Here is a 22,135-nt window from a genome sequence, read left to right on the forward strand (position 1 = left end):
TTAGTACCTATGTTGTTCTGCCAGGTTACGGTAATAAAACCCTCTGTTATGCTTAAGGAAAAAAGAATCAAGGCAAACTTACTTGATATAATAGGGCACTTTGTTATGTGAAACAGATCTCTGCCATGGAAACTGTACTGAGGCTGAGAAAATAAAGAGACAGTAATTATTAGAAAGCGCCTATCAAAAAAATCCAACTATATTTTATTTATTTATTTTACAATTAAAACAGTTATAATAAATTAAATTGGAACAATTAAAATTTCACAGACACCTTTCAGTAATTAGAAAATCAGCTGGAGAAAATGACTGTAATCTATCAAGATGATTCTAGGCATCTATTTGATGCCAAGCTGGAAATAAAACAAATGTGGTGATTCTACTTCAAAGAAGGATAATAAATTCTGAGCAAGCTATCCATCCAAAGAAAATGGAGACTGGTTTTCCTACCTTGATAGAATTATTATCAGTATAAACTTTGAAAATAAATGCACTACTGTAATTAATGCTCTGCAACAGAACAAAGAGAGGAAATATCAACCTTATTTTTATTAGTCACAATCCTTTGCTCCTATCTGCAACTCAAACTAACATTGATTAACACTGTATGGCCAACAGAAAAGGCATTAAAACCTGTCTTTGCACTCCTTGCTGAACGGCAGTGATCTCTGCAGATTTTATGCGTCTGATACATCAACAAATATCCTCCATAACACCAAGAAGCCTTCTGCACACTAAGTAGTTGCCAAAGGCATGAAGTCATACATGACACTACAACTCTGTTTATCTAAAGAACCCAGGAGACAAAAGGGGAAGGCCAATACCAACAGAGACTTCTGGTGCACAACTTAAAAGCAGATATTTACTGAAGAACTATAGGTACGTATATGTCCTACCAGAAATTATCAGATTAGTGCATGCTTAATTAGGGTTTTATCATATAAGAAACTCACTTCACTAGATTCACTGTAGAAGCAGAGACTGAAACAGAGGATCATCACAATGGAATGAAATTATACTGTACACATATGCTAACACTTCCAAGACTGAGTCCCTACACTCAGGTGCTAACAACTGTGTTTAAAAACCTGCTAAAATGGGACACAGCTTTGATCCACATTGGATCTTAAGTAATTAAACTCTCAATTAATGTAATTTTCTTCAAGCGTGGCCCGCTTCAGAGCTTAACCTTCTTTTGGGAAAAAAAAAAATGTATCAGAAACCACATTCCAATTGTAAAGTAACACTCTCCTCTTCCCTTATGATCTCTCAAGGCTTCTGCAAAGACTTACAAGCCATGTAAGCCCCCTAGGCTGATGCTGCAGAGAGAGGCAAGTCTTGCCTGCTCCCAGACAGCTGTTCCATGAGGGGTTTAATGGCTGTGACCTCTTCCATGACCACACAACTTCATGGCTTACAATTTAAGCAACATTCAAGTACTGAAAAATAGATTAACTGGGAAGAATATTTGGGAAAGTACAGGAACCAAGTAAACTACATTGTTCACTGGAAAAAAATAGAGAAAATCCCCTATCACTACTTAAAGAAGAAAATAACATTTGTAATAGAGATAGGTAGTTACCTAGCAAAGAAAAAAACCTAGTAAAATAAAAAATAATCCTTAAGCATTCATAACTCTAAAAAAAGGAAAGAAAAAAAAAATCATCCAGACAGGTGAAGGTGGCCACCAGCTTTAGAGTTTCATTCTTTAGTGTTGCAATTTGGCACTTATGGTGGCTCCGGTACAACTACACACTAATTATGTCAGCTAACTAAAAAGAAAAATCCTGTCACAGTTTGATTAGGTATGATTAATGTACTATAAGAGACTATAGATATTCTGCATGGACACAGATACGGACTAAACAAGCTAATAAATTATGACCAACTAATACTCTATTATTTGGGAACAACCTTTCTAAAAACATTGCCAGTTCTCTGCTGCATGAAACTTTGCAAAATGCAATTCCCATCCTTTTTTAAAAATCAGTTTCTTGATGAAAACTGAACAGAGTAGTTATTGATTCTGGCACTCACTAACAGGCCTGCAGATATTAGTAGGCTGGACACCGCACAGAGATGCTTTGAGTAGGCCACTTGAAGACCTAGACTATTTGTTAGTGAACATGTGGAGTCAGCGTTCCATGGATGTTTATGGATTCTTCTAAGAAACCATACAAGAAATACAACAGAGAGGAGCGGATTGTGGGCCTTCGAAAAAAAAAAATACAGAAAAAAACCCAAGTTATTGTTTCTAAAGGCACGAGACAGCAAAACAACCTTTTTGCAAATAACAGATTATAAGGATTCTTCACCTTTATCTGTATTAGAGATGTGTAAAATATACTGATCAGTAACTAACTTGCAAGGCACTTACTTTCCATCTCACAAGCACTGAAAAAAAGAGCAATCAAATTCTGCCTACCACTGATGGGAGGGGAAAACTAGCTCAGCAAAGAGAGAGATTATAGATTGTAGTGGCCTACTAATACTGCTTTACTTTAGCTTCCTACTGCAGGACATTTTAGGAAGGGCCAATGTCATATTGTTTGCTAGTCTTCAAAAATAATCTGAAACGCTTTCTTAGTGATGGTCTGGATGAATTCATGTAATATGAGTTCCAAGAACTCTTAACAGCAGTATTAAACACTGCACTGTGTCTTTTTAGTAGGGAAATGTTACTAGCCACTGCAGAGATGAAATGACTGGATTAAGGAGGCTGCAACCAGCCTGCCCATGAAAGGTTGGATCACATGATCTTCTGAGGTCCCTCCCAACCTGGGCTATTCTATGAATCTGGGCTATTCTATGAATCTGATGAACAGGTAGAAATATATATTTTCCTAGCACAAGTCACTGATTAAATGACAACTAAGAGCTAGTCAGCTGAAAATGGCGTGATGGCAAGCTATGATCTTTTGTTAGGATTTGGAGGGAAAGTAACAGGTAGATAAGGTAAAGTTAAAATAGCTGCTGTCAAATGAGCACAGGTAAAAACCTCCCCTCTAATTCAGAAGTGCAACTTTGGAGACAAAGATTTGCACAAGAAATAGAAATCAATCTCAGTTTGGGGAGTTTGAGATTATTTTATTCAGACTATCACTTGTTCCTCACAGAAGTCATTTATGGCTGCTAAAAAGGTTTGAAAAAACTTGATTTAGAATATGCGCTATTTCAACCTGTCAGGATAAAACCTTCATTTTCCCAGATTAATGATTTTTTTATTATTATTACTTTCCTTTTGAACTTACTGTCCCTGACTTTCATTTAACAGACTTCATAGGTATTCTGTAAGTTCTGTAGCTCTGTCTAGTTCAAGCTCTTGAAATAGTTTGGGAGGTTTTTTGTTTTGTTGATTGGTTCTGGTGTTTGCGGTTTTTTTAAGACATTTTTGCTGTAGTTTGCATTGGGAAGGAGGTCATTTGTTTTTAACAAATAATTTAAATGGTTAACTGCATATTATTGTTTTTTTGCAGAACTCTGGTACATAGCTATAGGTCTTTACGGTATCTACCAACATGCTTTCTGGAAACTTACCCTTCTTGACTTTTGTATGTAATATAACCTGAATGTCCCCTTAAGACTGAAGAAGGTGCCCAAAGCAAGGCTGAGGTATACTGATAAGGCAAAGTCTCTTTGGACATCATTCCATGAATGTTTTATCCAGCACAAAGCCAGTTCACCACTCAGTCTTGTGAACGCAATTATTTGTTGTCGCATGCTGTAAGCCAAATCAAGGAAATTATCCAGGTCAAGGCAAACAAACCCAGCCAACCTTGCCTGGCAAGCTTCCTTGTTTTACATGTGGACTCTTTCACTGCTTTTTTGATTTTTTTTTTGTTACCTTGCCCCCATCAGTCACTGAACATTTGCATTGGTCCAGGCAGGGAGGGGTGAACAGCCTTAACAGTGACACAGGAGCAAAGTCAGGAACTTCTCAAACCAGCTAGAGTAGGGAAAACTGCATCTTCTCTGCGTTACTTACTAGTCTTAATTAGACTAGAATGACTACCAAACAGTTAATCTGGTATTTTTCAACGCTGCCAAAGGTACCACTAACCTATATTCTTTTTAGCAAATTATTCCATAGGCATACTGTCCAGGTCAAAGTTACAAGTTCAAGTTTGGAAGAGCTACATAACCACATTGGCAACACTAGACAATATTTCTAATGGGGTTTAAAAAACAAAACAAAACAAAATCACATACTTTTAAAGTTCTTTGTTCTGTCAATTTTAAAAAAGGACAAAGTGGCTCCAGGAATCATTATTTTGCATAACAGCTGTAATATTTTAAATACACTGCACTTTGTTTACCATGATGTTTACTGAAGAACTAGTCGTCAGTTTAAAACAGGAAACGGTTGTCACGTAACTCAAGAAGCAATAAGATTTGTTTATTGTTTTAATTATATTAGCTGTTTAATTATATTAGCTGTTACATTGACATACAGCACTTAAGAATCTCTGGGACAGAGCTGATCATTTTTATGTTTACTTCTCCACTCCTGAAATATTTTTACCTTTATTATTGAAACCCTCAGTTAAAAACCAGAAAGTTGATTGGGTTAACACTTTGTATCATGAGCTCTGATGATGGCAGATAGGCTAGAATGTCAGAAAATCATCATTATTGTGATCTTCATATCACAACCTATCCATCAGTAAGGAATAAGTCAAATGAGAACGAGAGAAAAGCATCTGCTTTTGCCCTCTTAGTACATGGGACATTGTAGCCTTATACCTCTAAAACTTTCACTAAATAGAAAAAGATGAAAGGAGTCTCCAGAGGAAGTGGTGTAGGTTTGCTTTCCTCATCCCTTTATTTGAAGTTCCAGGAATGTACGACATGAAGCCTTCCAAAAAACAAAAAAGCCCAATGAAACCCGCAAACCAACCAAAAAAAACCCCACAAAAATCAGGCAGTTTGTCCTTTGTGTCATCTCATCAAGTGTGGAAGTGAAAGAAAACTGAGGAAAGAGGTAGCAGGGTATGAGAAGATGTGGTTATGAACACATAAAGGGTCTGGAACAGCCACAGGTCAGACATTGCAGCAAACAGAGGACAAAGAATAAAGCAACCAGGAATGCATCTGTAACTCCACAAGATATTGCAGTGGGAAGCACATCAGTGAGAATGTCAGTGGAGTTAGGAAGCTGAAAGACCCCTACAAAACCAGAGAGGTAGATAACAACATGGAAGATGAACCTCCTGTTCCTCAAGCCAGAGGGAAACGTTGCGTAAAGAGCAGTCACTGTTTGAGAAAGCTACCGTATCTAACATGCACATATTAATTCAAAGAACTTACTGGAAAGAAAGTGCTGTGATGCAGGCCCAAAATCTCTGTGTGCTTCTTGTAACTGTTTAAGGCGATCCTCTACAGACACCTACACATAAACACACAAAATATACATTGCATTCACTTTGTAACATCAGGGCCATGACAATAAAACACTGCTTACATTAATTTTTAGTTAAATACATTTATGTTGTCTTTGTGTCATAGCACTTATTTGACATCCAGCTATCCAAGTCTACTTTGTTTTACTTTCATTTGCTTGGTGAAAGTCACATTCGTATCTTGCAGTGCTCTCCCTTGAGTACCGCAGATCAATAATGGACAACAGCAGTTTCATGGTGACTATAGCCAACCGCTGAAGTTTCTGATCTCCTCCCAAGTCTTCTGTTGTCTAAATTTCCATAGTCAGCAGGTCTAAGTTTGATTGTATTGATCTCACAGCTGCCTCTTCAGCATGGAACCATTTTGGAAGATACTGCTTTATTAGCTGACATGAATCCGCCCTGGTTTATTAATTGAAACTGTACTAGCACACCCAGCAGCAGTTTTGCAGCTTGGTTAACTTGAGAGGACACGTTAAAAAAAAAAAAAAACAATGCAAAAAAACCCAAACAAAAACCACCACACACCACACTACCAAATTATATTCAGAAAAGGAAGTTCTGATATGACTTATTAATATTCTGCCTCTCAGGAGCAACTGATTCAAAACTACTAGCCCTGAAACTGATATCCAGGTTTTGAAAATTCAGTCCCACTGTCCTCAGCTAGAAAGGTGACAGATCCTTCATCCTTCCTTCCCACAATTCTTTCACACACTTAATATCACCCTTACAAGACAGCTAAATAACTAAATAGCAGCTAACAGTAGGTATTTCCTACCAAAACAAAAAAAAAAAAAAGTGAGAAAGTGCAAAAACAGATAAATGAACTTTTAACTGATGTGAGAAACTTCATTATATCATTCACTGTGAAACTGTGCATGAGTCTGAACTGTAATCAGCCACACTGATTTGCCTTTCTCAGCCCATTTAAGTACAATAATCATAAGTAAGCAATATGAATCTCTCTCACAGCATATCCTCTTCTGTTTTATAATGCTAAATGTGACATTGCTCACATCTTGTTATAGCTCTACCAATACTAAGTCACTTGAAGTGAAATTCCTTGCAGAAACTGAACATTCAAAACCAACAGAGCTTTCACAGGAGCTGGAAACACAATGGAGGTATATACACCAGTTTTCAGTAACAATGATTTATGCAGTAAAAATACTGCTATAAGACACAAAAAAAGCACACGGCAATAGTTCCCACTAGTCTCCAGACTGCTGAGACAGCCTGAAAGGAAAAGTTTTTGGTCAAGCTACAGAAGAAAAGACAGCTCCCTTTGTTGCTTTGGTACCACTAGACTAACACCTTAAAGAGAAAAAATAACGAACAAATGGTAATAATGCATCTTCTAAGAGAACAGAAGAGAGTGAGAAGCATCTCTTCCCACACACCTACTGCACACATTCAGCAGAATACCTGTAAAAGTTTCCACCGCATATTAAGATCATCTAGTTGACGAGACATCTTTAACGACGGATAAAGGTCAAGTGGAGAGAGCTGACTGGACAAATCATTCACTGTTTTAACTTTCAAATTGATGGGAGCAATTTCTTCTCTAAAAGCCTAGAAGAGTAAGAAGCATACGCTCATGTTCAACAGACATCTGAGCAGCACAACAGCTACTGTAAACTCAACATGGCGCTGACTTGCCCAACATGGCAGTTTATGCTAAACAACTGTACACAACTCAGTTCTCTAGCAAAGAATGTTCATTCACTTCAATATTAACTCCTTCGTACCCATCTTTAAAGAAAACCACTATGGAATTTACTCAAATGCCCATATCCAAATTGCAGCCCTAAACCAATTTAAATCAGTTTTTTAAGTGGTGCCATATGGCTTTAAAGCTTTTCTTTCCAAAGAAATACACAATGCTCTATCAGGAGCTTTCGCAGTATATAGCCTGTCAAGGGCTGTTAAGAAAAAAACATGTTCAGTAACTACAGTTTTCCAGCATTAAGCAGCTGACAAAAATTCAATTTAAAAACTATTATTGAATTAGCAAAGCATGAAGGAATGTATCTTCTAAAGAAAAGCAGTACAATGTTTTACCTGATTAGAACTGTAGAGTAAAACTATTACAATGATTAAAAAGAAGAAAAACGTTTATTGAATCACATGGATCTAAATACAGTATTAAGACAAAATTGATGCAAGTTTTAGTTACAGTTGAAGAGATGCATCAAATGTCTTTCTTGCTGCAAGCAGTTAATTGTTCAGTTCTATAAATGGCTTGATTAAACATCATGAAATTAGCCAAAAACAACTGGAAAAAAGATTTTCTTTGGACAATTCAATTATTTACTTCCTTTCAAAGTCACTCTCATCATGCCCAGGAACAGAAGGAACCTACTGGCAAGAAAGAAGCGTTTGGCTTCTAGACAGCCAGCAGGCCCCTATTACTTCAGCAGATGTTTCAGTTTTTCCACAGCAATGAAAATCTAAAAGTCTTTGCTTTACACTTCTTTACAGAAAAAGCCATGAAGATATGACAAATTGCTTAACATGAGAACAAAGAGCTTTTCAGCATCAGCATCTTATTTCTTGCTTTAGTATCTAAATTAAAATGTAAGAAGGGGAAGAGAAGATGCATTACTCTTCTCAAATCAACAGCAGTTTGGATATAATTCAACTAAGACTGCCTTTGTTTTAAAGGGTTTGGTTCCATTAAATCTGAAAGTAACAACAAAATTTAGAGAATGAGGATGCTTACATTAATACAAGTGAAATAATGCAGTCCTGTGTTAATTAAATATGAGTCCACAGGTTGTGTATACACAGAGAGAGTATTTGCAGAAAACTGGTTGCAGTCCACAGCCCTTAACTCTTGTAACACCAGTGTCCCAAGCTGAAGACACAGGTTGTCAGGTACATGACCCCAAGGTCATCTAATGTTTTGCTACATTAATTCCTGAGCTTAAAAACTGAAAAGTTGTATTTCTGAAACAGAAGCTTGGTCATAACTGCTAGATTTGCCTGAAACAGCAATCTTCTCTACCTACATGTGCATATTCACATGTTCTCCTGGAATCCCTGATACCCAGGCACTCCCCCAAGCACTGGCTACTTCGTCAGCTTTCCTGGATAATGTTAGTTACCAGATGGTATTCCTTCTTTAGGGAGCTCTGCATTACTGGATCCCCACCCAGCCCATGGAGCTAAGCAGAGGACCACTACTACCCATCATTAGCAGGCATGCCTTCAAGTGCTGAGCCCTGCATGGGTGGCCTGGAACCCTGGCTGCAAGAACTGGTAGGCCCATGATAACATTGTACTGTAGTATGTGTTCTTCACTTTGAAATAATTCTGAAAAGAAGCCAGGCCAATGTAAAAGCAAATACAAATTTTGATTCATACCAGCTAAAATAGACAGACATGAAGACTGCGAAAGTTAAGGAACAGAAATTAGAACTATGTATATACTTCTATATGACTGAAAAAGCTCTAAATGTTTTTCTATGAAGAAAGCTACACATGACGGCCAATCAGATCTGAGAGCACCGCTAAAAAAAGGAGGGGAGCCTACCATCAACTGCTGGGATGGTAACTGACTCAGCTTGCTCATAATCCAGTGCCTGGGGAAAGCTCCAAACACACCCATGGCCTAGCTATGGATTTGACAGTATTTCTAGGAGAAACATATTTAAATCCTCAAACACATTTTTTTTTTCATTTAGTGAATGCTATATTCTGTATGCTTGCTGATCACATATGCTTATGCCATCACAGCTGACTAAATGCGGCACAGCACTGGACCTTCTTCTCAGATCTAGTCTTTAAAAAGCACTTTAAACTGTACATAAGAATTTAAGTTACATATGTAAGATGACTAGGGATAGTAGAATAGAGGGGTCTCACTAGCACAGGCTAAATATTTCCCAGGGGTTCCACACTTACTGTAGTTTTCTCAATGTAATCTGGTAATGAATCTATGAGCAAGTCTCCCACAGGTTTCCAGCCATTCCTCACATTTTCAGCCTCCTTCAAATCAGCATCCAGGTCATCCATGGCACACTGCAGATCTTTCAGTTTTTCTAAGGCTTTGTCTACTTGCTTCTGCCAGACACTGGCACTGGCATTTAGATTCTCCCATTTTTCTTTTACTTCTGATGACTGCTTACGCATAGCTTTGGCAATCTTCATGGCTTTCTCCTCAGGTGTCAGCTCTGCAGAGGGAAAGAAGAGACTATTTATTTCTTCTTTTTAATGTCTAGTTAAACAGACAGCGCTCCTGAGGTACAAGCTCAAGACAATCAGAAAGTCCAGAATGAACTAACAATTTATTTCAGTGGGTACAAGGCAGAAGAAAGTCCACCTTTCCATAAATAAAATAAACCTTTAATCACTTCTAATGATAGAAGAAAGCTTGATCAGAAGACAGGAAACTATTCCTGACTTCCATGCATTATGATATCTGCAAAGCAAACGCAGCTTACTGCTGGTTTGTCACTTCTGGAAGCACAGGGGGAGGAAATAAAAGATCTTCCTCTCCTACTGCAAACCCCAACAGGGAATCTGGGGACCATTTCATAAAGAAAGAACAAGTACCTTTCATCACCACCTTTCACCCTACTACCACCAGGATGTCTCCTCTTCCTATTCACTAGCAAAAACCAAGGCGTACTGAGTACCATGTGGCAAGTGCTTCTGCACCTCTATGTCCATTTTTCTGTGTTAACACCCAAGTCCTAAAAGTCCGGTTTAAACAGATTTTGCAAATCTAAAGATGTTCAATGAACCTGTTGACTGAAAAAAAAGTTATGGTGCACTATTTCTCACAAACTTCAGGCTTATGAGTCCAAATCCCACACAACCCAGTGACCGTAGAAATCCCATTCATGTTAGCAAAGACCAGCTGCCACTAAATAAGCAAAGCCAAAGCGGGCACACACACAACCTCAGGATGTAGTTGCAGCAGATGACACTGATTATTTCAAGTAACTTGTTTATATTTAAATCCCCAGTCTCTGGTAAGTCTGCAGGACATCAGACAGAACTCCACACCACACACATACCTCAGTCTTCTTCGACAAGAGCTGAGTCAGCTGGTGGCATCTCTTCTCCACAACAGATGATTTCTGCAAACCCACTAGGCAGTCTATCAATACGCAAACCTCCTACCTTTCCTGAGTCTGCAATTTGAGACTGAGCAAGACCAAGACAAACAGTAAGCTAAAAAAAAACAACCTTAAGACATCCCCAGCAGGTTCTGCTGTCTACTGCTCAGAGGGGCCTTCCTGAAAAAAGTCATGGGTTGCTTCCTTCTCTAGGGAAACATTGCTTCAGTAATGACAAAGTCAGTCTCAGAGGATTCCCCTTCTACATAATAAACTGGTGGTTTCTGCAAGCAGAGAAGCAAGCAGAAGAAAAGATGTAATGCAGGAACCAGAGAACAAAATAAGAGGGAGAGACATGGCATACACCAAAACTAAGCCAACTGGCCTCCTATTCACTCCTACATAAAACCTTTGGAAAAGGTTTATCACAGTATTCTTGTGATTAGAATTCAAGTGTTATCGATGAATACATTATACGCAATCATGCAAAGATGAAAGCACCATTTTTGTCAGAAGTCAAATGAGACATACAATGTTCCATTTACTGATATACTGTCTTTAAAATCATTACAACTGACTAAGCTTGGAGCTGCTAACTTGGGGGAGGAGGGCAAGAGGGGAACATATTAAAAAATGGGGGGAAGGAAGGTTTTTGCTTTTTGAAGGCTAAATGAATTTCAAAGTAAATGCACTGTTATGGTTCCAAAAGTTCTCTTACTATGCCTCTGGTGATGCAACTGTTTTTCCGTAGCACCCAGAACCAGAAAGCACACGGCAAATAATTAATACAAAATAAAATTATTAGAATAGATTCAATTTGTTGCAGAGAAGAGCAGGCACATTTTTCCAAGATGTAAAAGTAACAAGGAGTTTGTTTGGATCAAAACCAGAGTTTCTGTCCACCAATTCCACAGATTTATTTATTTTTTTAGAAGTTTTTTTCAAATCTCGTTAGTTTATGTTACTCTTGGTACATGTTAGACTACAAACACTAGAAGAGTATTCAGCAATACAGTTCAGACACCGGTTAAGAAAAAAAACCACCACAAAACCAAGCAACCCACAGTGCACATTTTGCATTTTAATTGGTGGTGTAGGGGGGAAGAGGATGTTTCCAAATGACTGAGTGTTGCCTGAAAGCACAAGGCATCTTGCTAAGAAGTGGTTACATGGGAGAAAAAAAGTACGACGAATGATAACCAAAGGAGAATGGGAAGGCAAGGTCAAAATCACCAAAGGAAGGGAGGTAAGTACCTAGGCTGTAGGTTGCAGAATATGTTTTCTTTAGAATTAGAAAGGCTCTTTTAAAAAAATGAGTGCCATTTGAAGAAAGAGTGGGAACAAGAGGGACAAATGAAACTTTGAGCTTATCAAGATATTTCAGTGATTTGCTGCCTGTCACACGAGAGCACTACTCATGTGCACTTTGCCTGCAAAGGCAGAAGCTAGCAAGCCTTACAGATACCGCAATGGCAAGAGGGTATTTCAGAAGAGGAATTTGGAGTGGAACAGTTGTGACAAAAACCTGCAATGTTTAACTAGATGTGAAGGGATTTAAATTCTGCATGTAGCTCTGGGATATATAGACATAGCAGTAACCTACAATTTGCAATACTGATAGACCAGAATAGAAATGAAGACCAAAGATATGCTGTAATAAATTGTACCTTGTCTCTGGAATTCCAGCAATTCACGGTATAATAAACCACATCATAGGACAACACAGTTCTGGGATGATCTTTACACCAAGCTTTGCAACCGATTGTAGAAAAAGGAAAAGAAATAAAGCTCAAGTTCTAAGCAAAAATCCTGTTCAGATATTTTAAACAAAAAACAACAGCTACAAATTGCTTATGTAAAGATATCAAAGAAGTTGTTACTGGAAGTAATTTTGGAATTATTCACCATTAAGAATAATAATATACCATTGATGGATGAATGAGAATCCACTACAGTCCAGTGACAAAGGGACTGTGAACAATCTAGAAGCCAAGCTAAATTGCAGCATGAAGGCAAGCTGCACCTCATGGCAGAGTTTAGTATCACAGGATAGCTCACAAGCTGAGGTATCCTATATCATATGACACAGCTATGGGTTGTATTAATTAAGATTAATTGTAAGAATTAAGGGAGGTAAGTACCTAGGCCATCTTGTACCTAGAGTTGGAACACTTTACACAAGGAAAAGGAATACTGACCTTTGTTGAAAGACGACAGAAAATTGCATAGCCAGTGAGGAAAGCTTCCTTTGTTGGCATCTTAAACATGTGAATATAGGGCACATTATACCCAGAACCTGGACTAAGTAGAAGTTACATATATGCAAAGCTGAAATCTGCCATTTTTATCCAAAATCATGTGCTTGCATCATCCTTTACCTGTTATCAGAGCCAAAGCCTAGCAATTCTGCATAAAAGAGTTGAAAGCTGGAAGGGCTTAACAGTCCTAAACTAGATTACTAGCAAGTCATTTAAAATGATCAGTCACTTGACAAGGAACATGCTGAAAGCTTTAGTAAGAGCTGAAAATCTTGCAAAACTGTTTGGTTGTCCATAAACATACCGACAGAACAGATTCAATGAGCATTTCTTGCTCCAGTAGAAGCAAAAAGAAAAAAAGTGGCTGTAGCAATAAATAGGAACAGAAGAGGGGAACAACAGCCTGACTTTATTTGTCTGGCCAGATGAAACAAGGCAGCTTTACTCACGACAGACTAGTCAACATCTTGTGAGGGAAAGAGATTCAAGGCTGACTGGGGTGATAGAAGTATCCCAACAGAATTGAAAACTGAAACATCTTTTAACACCATTTGTCAAATCACTGTCATTATGCAAGGATATCTGTCACATATTTTACCTGAAAAATATTAATTCATTGCAAGACTTTTATTTTACAGAAGCCTTGGAAGTGCTTGTAAACTTGCCCTAAAAGGACATTTACTAGGGAAATAAAGCAAAACACACATTCTTATGAGCTATAAAACCATTCAACACCTATTCATTTAAGTGAGAAATACATCTTGTATAACTTCATGTTTTCCACCATGAAAACCCAACTTACTAATGAGCAACACACAACTTTTTTTTCAAGCAGATAATGCCTTCTCCAAGATACTGGTTGCATAGCATAAAATTGTAAAACTCACGAAAAAAAAAAAATCTTAACAGTGAGAATTTTCTTCTATGACTTTGGAATTTGTTTCACCAGTCTGTCACTACATACACTGGCAGAGTTCCTTTTTTGCCGTGAAAAAATGCTACACAGTGGTTGTTGCCTTTTTTGTCCCTTACATAGGAAGTCTTCTCAGTGTTCAAATATAAAGTCTAAAGTCTTCTCAATGTTCAGCTTCCACTCCACCCCCCCTTTTTTATGGTACTTATGACAGTATCTCCACTTCAGCAGTTGCTTAGAAAGTAAGAAAAGCCTATATTCACTGGATGGTCTGTTTACCGAAGAGGAAGGTTATTAACTGACCCTGCAGTCAGGGAGAAAGAGCAGACGATAAGCATGATTCTGTAGTGGAAAAAACTTGATGTTGATAAACATTTATTTTTTTTCACAAACGAAGCAATGAAAGGATCAACAACTTCTCTGTGTCTTTAGCAGAGACAGAGTGCCACGGAAGGAAAACTCTGAAGCATGAACTTCACAGCATATAGTTTTCTTACATGTTTACATATATGGAGAATACTTACCCAGGAAAGTTACCAGTGACAAAAATTCTTACTTAAGAATTTATTTTAGATCTCAAACTATTACTGGCTCTAACAGTTTTGATTCTAAGCACTGTGCTTGATCCTCATTATGTGGACTTGAACTAGTGGTCACCCACTATCTTGCCACAATTACATTAATTTCCTTTCACTTTTTCTATATTCTTAATAAAATATACTAGAACAGGAGCTGATTTCATGACCTCTCCCTCTCCCAGCAAAAAAAATAATGGGTGACACAGTGCTGTAATCATTATGAAAACTTTCAGAGCATTTGAACAGACACAGTGGCTCAAATTCGTAAGCAGAATAACCAAAAGCAGTACTATCATTCCATGATGAAGTGTTTAGCATCACTCCAGTGAAAGGATTCTCTGGTTTTCTAACAATCTGAACAGAAAACTTAGTTGGGATGGGATGGGAACAGACGTGGAGTGGCTGGAAGACAACGGATATATTATGAGCAATCCAGACCAAGTAAATTTGTTGTAATAGCAGGCTGAGCAGGCCAGAGCTGTAACAAGATGCAGGTGTTGTGAAGGACATATGCAAGGCCAAGGGAGACAAAGAAACTGTATTCGCAGAGAGATAAGAGAGTCGGACAGAAAGATGAGAAAAACCAGGATGCCAACACAAGGGGGGAGCAGCGTGTGGGCACCACACCGGGACCAATCACAGGGGAGATGGAAACATCTGAACGAGTAGTTTTAACTGATCACCTTTTACATAACAAAGCGTGCGTAGCGTATGTATTTTTAGCTGTAGAGTATAAATTGCCATGAGTCTATTAATAAAGTGGCACTAACTCGATCACATTGGTTGTATAAGTTGTGTCCGAGCCTTCTGCGTCAACAAACAGGAAGTTTAAAGAACAAGCAACAACTGGTTAATGTGGAAATATAGCAATTAGACTGATTCCAAGCACACAGCCATGCAAGCATAAACCCAGTATGTCACCTTTTTTCCCTATTAAAATACCTATTGCATATTTAGTTAAAACAATGAAAAAGCACAGTCATTTTCACCTTTGCCCATTTAGGTTTTCTTCTATCAAAACTGAAAGTTTTTCAAATCAGAGAAATGTAATTAAATAAAAAGTGCATGGAAAAAGTCTCAGCAGGGTAAAAGACAAATTACATTTGGTCTGCAGAAGAAAGAACTGCAAAAGTAGAGAAAATGAAAGCTGTTAACCTCATAAACTTTTCTGGAAAGGGCCTGAAGTATGGGCTCCAGATAAAGGCAGATGCAAACCTTGCTAGCAAATATAGAGATCCGTTACTAATGGTTGTTGATATTTCCCAGTGGGTGCTGGTGGGGAAGACACAGAAGGACAAAACAAAGAGAAAATAGCTTTTAGTTAAAAGAGATTATTAAATTGTCCCACAGCATCTATTTCCAGAAAACTAAAAAAGGCTACAGCAATCCTGAGAACCATGCATTTACCCGGAATAACCAGTGTAATTTGTCAGTATAATCAAAACACATGTAACATTTTTCAGTAAAAACAAGCCACTAATTTCTAATAAATGGTGTGATCCAAAGCGAGTTCACAATACTTTTGCACAGTGGAAGCCCAAAGCTTGTGTTGCTCAAGGAACATAAACCAGGTACAAATTCAGTTTGAGCCTGCTCCTGCCACAAAATGAGAAAAATCCAAATATAACAGTACTGTTACAGCATCACAAAGCTACTGTGTCTTCTTCCAATTCCTGTTGAAGGGAGAGTACCAACGGAAAGAAAGCTATCACGACTGTACCCCAGTTACTCTAGGCAAGCAAGGAATTAATCCTATGTTTCTTTCCAAAGCACTGCAACTGCAGATTGTAACAAGCCTTTTATTTCTTCCAAAGATCAATAAAGATTGTTTTCTGGCACAGCACATATGGCAGGTGGCTCCTCAGCAAGGCTGCAGGAGACAGATATACATCCCCTAACAGCATTTCAAAACAAAACAAAAGGCATCTATTTTATTCCAAAACAATACAAAACCAGAAAATAAAGACAAGTCTGGCAGCACAAAAGACAGTTCCCTGACTTGATGGCATCCTGCAACAACACAGGAGTTTAAAACATCCATGTTCTGAACTTTTTTGAACCTTTTAAGTAAGTTCCCTCAGCTTGTTTTCTCCTTTATACAATTTTTGTTTAACATTCTGCAATTTCCAATTTCCTTTCTTGAGGCTCATTTCCAATGCTTTTGAGTTTTGTTTGCTCTAGAATGTAAGAAATTTTTTTTCTTTCAAACAAGGTCCTAACCTTTGACATCCATCTGTCATCTACATTGCTAGTAGCATAAGAGAATTCTCTTGCAGACAAAGCTTTACTGGTTTCTAGAGTCTTTAAAACATGGCAACAGTTAAACTTTAAGAACATGGCTTCCACCTGGGAAGCACCCTGTATTTCAGCTAAAACTGGGCCATAATATAAAATAAAGGTCAAGAATTAATATAACTCTGCTTATATCCTGAGGTCCTCATGGTTAAAAAAAAATTACTAAAATTAGCTACTATGGCCTCAGGCCAGCCTGCTTCTAACACTCAGCTGTTAAAAATTCAGGCTTAAAACTCCTCTAATTTTGCACTCTGACACCAAATTGAACCAAGTTTCCTTGAACTTTATTAAGATGACACCAACCAGGCAACCATGTAGACTCCACAGGAAAAATTTCAAGGTTCCACGCAGGTGGACTAAACTTGTAGGGTCTAAGAGATTTGAAAAGGAGAGATACATTTATTCTGAGTTTTTCTCATGGGTAACTGCACATTTCTCTCATCTTATGAAGAAACTCTCAGAAGCCACAAGTCAATGAGCTCCATTTAAAACAGAGGCAGCAATGTTCAAAATAGCTTCTGGACATGACTCCACTGGCCTCCAGTGGGCCATACCTTCTTCATTCTCCTAAGCACTTCCTTTAATTTTCACACTCAAGACCTCATACTCAGCTCACCTGCATAGCAGAGAACAAAAACCTGTTCCAGTGGTGTGTGAGAGCTAGTGGACAGGCACAAGTGGTTGGGAATAGAAATGCTGACTGCTATATACATTATACAGTAAATTGCTTATTTCCAGCAGATCTTCCCTGCTAAGAGGAAAAATTATGACAGATAAATTACAGCTAATTTACTGAAAATGCTCAGTGGTGGGAAGCAAAGAAGTTCAACTTTTATTTATGTCTGAAACAGGTGAACACATTGTGTGTCCACCAGTTTAAATAAAGTATATGCATGTGACTCACTAATACTTATTAATATGTTTCTCTTATAAGATAGATGTGATTTATGAGGCTTTCTACACTTTCAATTAAGAGGAGGTAACATATGGTAAATATTTGTATTTAAATGATGTGTTTGTCACAACAAGCTTTGCTACCAAATAGCAGCTTTCAAAGCTGATTGACAAGTAGAAGCTACTGAATAACTTTGACACTACCACAGACTCCTGGAAACATTCACTATTGCAGTGAGAATCAGTGTAGTGTCCCGTGGTAATCTGTTAGGATGTTAGTTTATGTAATCCTCTAAAAAAAAAAAAAAAATAATTATCTCCACTCACTGCATCAGTGGAATTTTAAGAACAGAATTTCAGCAAAGCTGTATCATCCGTTTGTAGAACCCTGGTGACAGAAAATACTATTTCTGCTTTCCTTTGTGTTTCCCATGGCCTGTAACCTCACTAACAGTACAGGGATCTAAGAAGCCAACTGTAAGTATGCCATAGAGAATTATAACTAACATTTTTAGGTCTAAATTTTCTCTTATACCAGGGAAAAATGACAAAGCAGCTACAAATGTGAGGTTTTCCAATTTCCTTATCCAGTCCATCTATAAAATTCAGCAGCTGGTCTGCTGGTTTATCAATCAGCTCCACTCAGATGCTGAAGCAGCTCAAAGGCAAGAAGAGTGCGAAGCTTACTTTTTTGTGATGGAGCCTCCCTATGGAAACATGGCAAAACAAAATCAGAAGAAAAGACAGATGGGATATAAAATTAACTTACGACAGAAGTTTCTTGGAAGCTGAAGGACTCTGAGTGTACCAGTTACTACATGGCACAGTAGAAGGCCAACACAGGAAGCATTAAGCCCAAGATGGGAAAGGAACCACCTCATTTTACATTCTTGTGATTTTTTGAAATTACGTAACAGATATTCTCTTTGGATGGAACATTGAATGTATGTATGCAGAGGTCCCTTAAAACAGGTCTCAGTTAGTCAAGTTCAAAACTAGCTCTTACTAGTTTTCTTCTAAATCGCTCTCATTCCTTGTCCTTGGACCAGTGCCCTCTCTGGCATGAAAAGAAATGGGGTGAGGATGGTGGGGGAGGGGGGAAGTGGAGGAAGAGAGAGAGGCTGAAGAAAATAGAAAACAATTTAACAACCTTTAGGCTCTTTGGATTATTAGCTCACCCTCCCCCTCAAACACCCCTGCAATTACACAAAATAGGAACCAACCTCAAGAAACAGTCATTTTGCATTAATGAAATCATGATAGTTTTTTTAAAAAAAGTTTTTGCTATTTGTGCTATAGAAGCAGCCAAAACCATGTCAAATCATGACCAAACAGTGCTATGTACTGCTCATCAGTATTTTTTAAAGACAGACATTTTACAATCCAAACCCACACTCCTTCCCCTTTAGCAACATGAAGTGTAGCTTCACTGAAGTTAACGAGTTAACTTTAATCTACAGAAGAGGATACCAATGATTGAAAGGTTGACAGAAAATAGAAAAATAAACATTTTACAAGCAAACATAAGCCCTCACCCACAGCCTTCACCGAAAATGGTTACTCAGAAGAAGAACTGTGCATGTGTGAATGTCTTCAAACCCAGAGACGCAGCTTTCTGGAGACTGGTGGCATTACTTGTCAGAAAAAAAAATTTACTAGACTCAGTCCTGGGTGAAATTTAATAGGTTACAATATATAAGAGATCAGAGCAGATGAATCAAAGAGGCCTTTTGGCCTGAAAGTCCATGAATCCGCAGGGAGTGCCACCTGGCTGTGCGCGGGGCAGAGGTGCCTACTGCCGGCAGCAGGGGCTGCACGGGGGCCTCTGCGAAGAGACGCAGGGGGGACACAGCCAGCACACCGCAGGGCACAGGCGAGGCCCTCAGCCATGCTGGCACCACCACAGGGAAAGCGTATTTAAGAAACGGCAGAAAACACCAGAGAGGGAGGAGGAGGAATGGCCAAGGTCAGAGGAGGAGGAGCAGACCCATGGCAGGGCAGATATTCCCCACAGAGAACCCACACTGGGGCAGAGGAAAGATGTGAGAAGAAAGGAACAGCAGAAAAACTGCTAGGCTGGCCGGGGTCCCACCACTTTGCCAGCCCCTCACACCGATCTTTGGCCTGTCGAGGAGGCCGAGTGTGACCTGAGGTCACAAGAAGGCAAGGAGACAGGAACTGAGACAGGAAAGTCAAGCTGAACCTGGGAAAGAGGGGAGGAAAGCTGCCATTTTAATGTTTTTGTTTCCCTCTACTATATCAGTAATTAAACATTTATTTTAAATGGCAAGAAATGGTTTATTTTCCTGAAGCTGTTTGGTCTATATAACAGTGGCTTATAAGGGATCTGCATCTGTCCCCATCTTGACCCATGAGCCTTCTTACTCCCGTTCTTCCTATCTTCTGCCTCCATCCCACTGAGGTGGAAGAAGTGAGTGAGTGGGTGGATGGGTGGGAGTTTGGCTGGTAGCCAAGACAAACCCACCGCATGTTCAAAAAAAACATAAAGTCTATGAAATTACTGAGTGTGGGGAAGGAAGAAGGTAAAAAAGTTTGATGCACATCTATGAAGCTTCCCAGTCTGAGCATGTTACAGGTTTTCAAATATGATGACTAAACAAGAGGCACTTATACATCACTTGCAGACCATCTGCCTGGCCATTATTGTTACGCAGTTCACCATGGTCATCGAATTCCCTGCTAATCCGTTATCACTGCCATCTGTATAGCACATCATCACAATAATAATAATAGATTGCACAACAAGAATTTATAATGCAGCTCATCATCTTAAGTTTGCTTTTGCACTTTCAGTCACTACTGACTAGATCATCAGTATCGACCCCTGCTAGAAAATTAGCATTTTACACTGGTAACATTTTATGCATTGGCATAATTTGTGCTGGGCGGTTCTATGGCTTTTGAGAGGAGAATCTGAGACTTCAAACTTTTGTGTGAAAGAATGAGCAAATATAAAGCAAGCATTCCTTATTTTTCAACCGCAAAGTTGCTTGTGAGTTAGACCAAATAAAATATTAAAGATGTAATATGTCAAATAAATTTGAAAGTAAAGACAAACAGGATGTTTTCAGGAGTCAGGAGTTCAAAAAGGAAGCAGTAAGATACATTACAGCACCTAAGGTACCAGAACTAATCACAGGAAAAATGGGTCATTGGCTTTAATATCCAGCTATTCAAACTTTATCACAAAGTTGAATTAAGCCATCTGAAAATGCAGAAAAATTTGCACAGAAATAACGCAAAGTATGGATGAAGGAAAGATTAGTTGTTTCCATTGAACAAACCTTAAAAGTTTGCTACAGAGATGTGTAGGAAGATGTAAGGGAAATAAAAACTAACTCCCAATACAGGCAGCTATACTGTAATTTTGCAGACTACAGAGAACAGTAAATTATTCACATCTTACAGGAACTGATATTTCTGTAAATGCAGATTACTACCCTTTCCAAGAACAATTCTTACATAATTAAGATTTTATAATCTTGTGGCTTATATTAGAAAAATAATTCTAGGACTTAAACACAGATATTTGGTATATTTTTCTGTTTTGTGGGGTGTGGTGGGGGGAGTGGTGGAGAAAAGTTGTTGCCTCCTTGTTGGTCTCTGATACAGGCAAGCATCTTTAACAACATGCAAACACCATTTCTAGGATAGCTGTGATTTATTCCTTAGTGATGATTCATCTAGCATTCAAATTGTTGAGATTTTGTAATGACTGCCTCCCTAAAGCTGATTCCTTTTACTTCCGATGAGATACATCGTCAAATACATTTATTTCTGTTTGTGGAGTAAAACTTTGCAGTACTTCACATTTGAATGTGCAGCCTTAAACTAGTATTCTGACTACGTTTAAGGTCCATTCATTATCATGTTAAGAAAAAGATAAAGAACAGAACTGATGAGTTAAGTGTTTTGAATCAAAAACTGGAAAAGGAAATACAGATTTTTCTACTTCTTCCAACTTAAAGTGGTAATACTTTGAGGCTAAACATTGAAATAAAAGCAATCAGGATGTGATCTGAAAAATCCTAAAGTCTAACCAATTGGGATATAATATATGTACCAGAGACACGCAAGTCCTTTTTTCTTTCCTTTTGACCATTCCTGGAAGAGAGTATTTTCTGACCTGTTTTTGAATGCAGGCTCCTTCTTGGTTCCTCAGGCCCCTCAATTGGTTGGTCAGCAAGAAAAACTCGTGCCTGGTCCACAGCAGTGAGAATGGTTTGCTCTTTATCCTTCAGTTCACGCCTCAGTGCCTTTGGGGAAGGGAAAGAAGAATGGCATTTGCAACTTAATCTTGTGAACCACACATACTATACCATTTTTTCCGGTTTTGCCTCTCTGTCCAGGCCTGTCTAGTGAGTGAGTAATAGCCAAAATGTCATTCAGACTGCAAGACAATAATGTAAATTTTATAAAACAGAAGTGACAACAAATTAATTAAGGTTAGAAGGGTAACTTTCATTGAATTCACTTGAAGAATTGAACACAAGGAAGATGATGATCATGGGTTTTAAAAACACTCACCTAACAGAAACTGGTACCACTACATTAAACTTCTTAAAACAAAAGTAAAATTAAAGGGTTTATTGCTTCTAACAGGATTGCTAATATATAGTAGATTACCACCAACAGACTATTTTAGCTTTTTAGGTAGCTGGAATAACAGAAAATTACATCTACTGAAATTTCAGAAGGTAATTTTACA

The 22,135-nt window shown here is 38.3% G+C and overlaps 1 protein-coding gene across 7 annotated transcripts in view; it reads right to left on the reverse strand.

The window, feature by feature from the left end:
* Nucleotides 1–22,135, reverse strand: part of UTRN (utrophin) — a 413,274-nt gene that overhangs the window by 80,275 nt on the left and 310,864 nt on the right. For all 7 annotated transcript variants that reach the window (XM_037392250.1, XM_037392248.1, XM_037392249.1 and 4 more), the window contains 5 exons: nt 21,554–21,683; nt 9,309–9,577; nt 6,828–6,974; nt 5,308–5,386; nt 83–143 (listed from right to left, as the gene is read on the reverse strand). In XM_037392250.1, coding sequence (XP_037248147.1) covers nt 83–143; nt 5,308–5,386; nt 6,828–6,974; nt 9,309–9,577; nt 21,554–21,683 — 686 coding nt within the window. The remainder of the gene's footprint in view (nt 1–82; nt 144–5,307; nt 5,387–6,827; nt 6,975–9,308; nt 9,578–21,553; nt 21,684–22,135) is intronic.

This window comes from Falco rusticolus, chromosome 6, assembly GCF_015220075.1.
Source record: "Falco rusticolus isolate bFalRus1 chromosome 6, bFalRus1.pri, whole genome shotgun sequence".
Classification (NCBI taxonomy): Eukaryota; Metazoa; Chordata; class Aves; order Falconiformes; family Falconidae; genus Falco; species Falco rusticolus.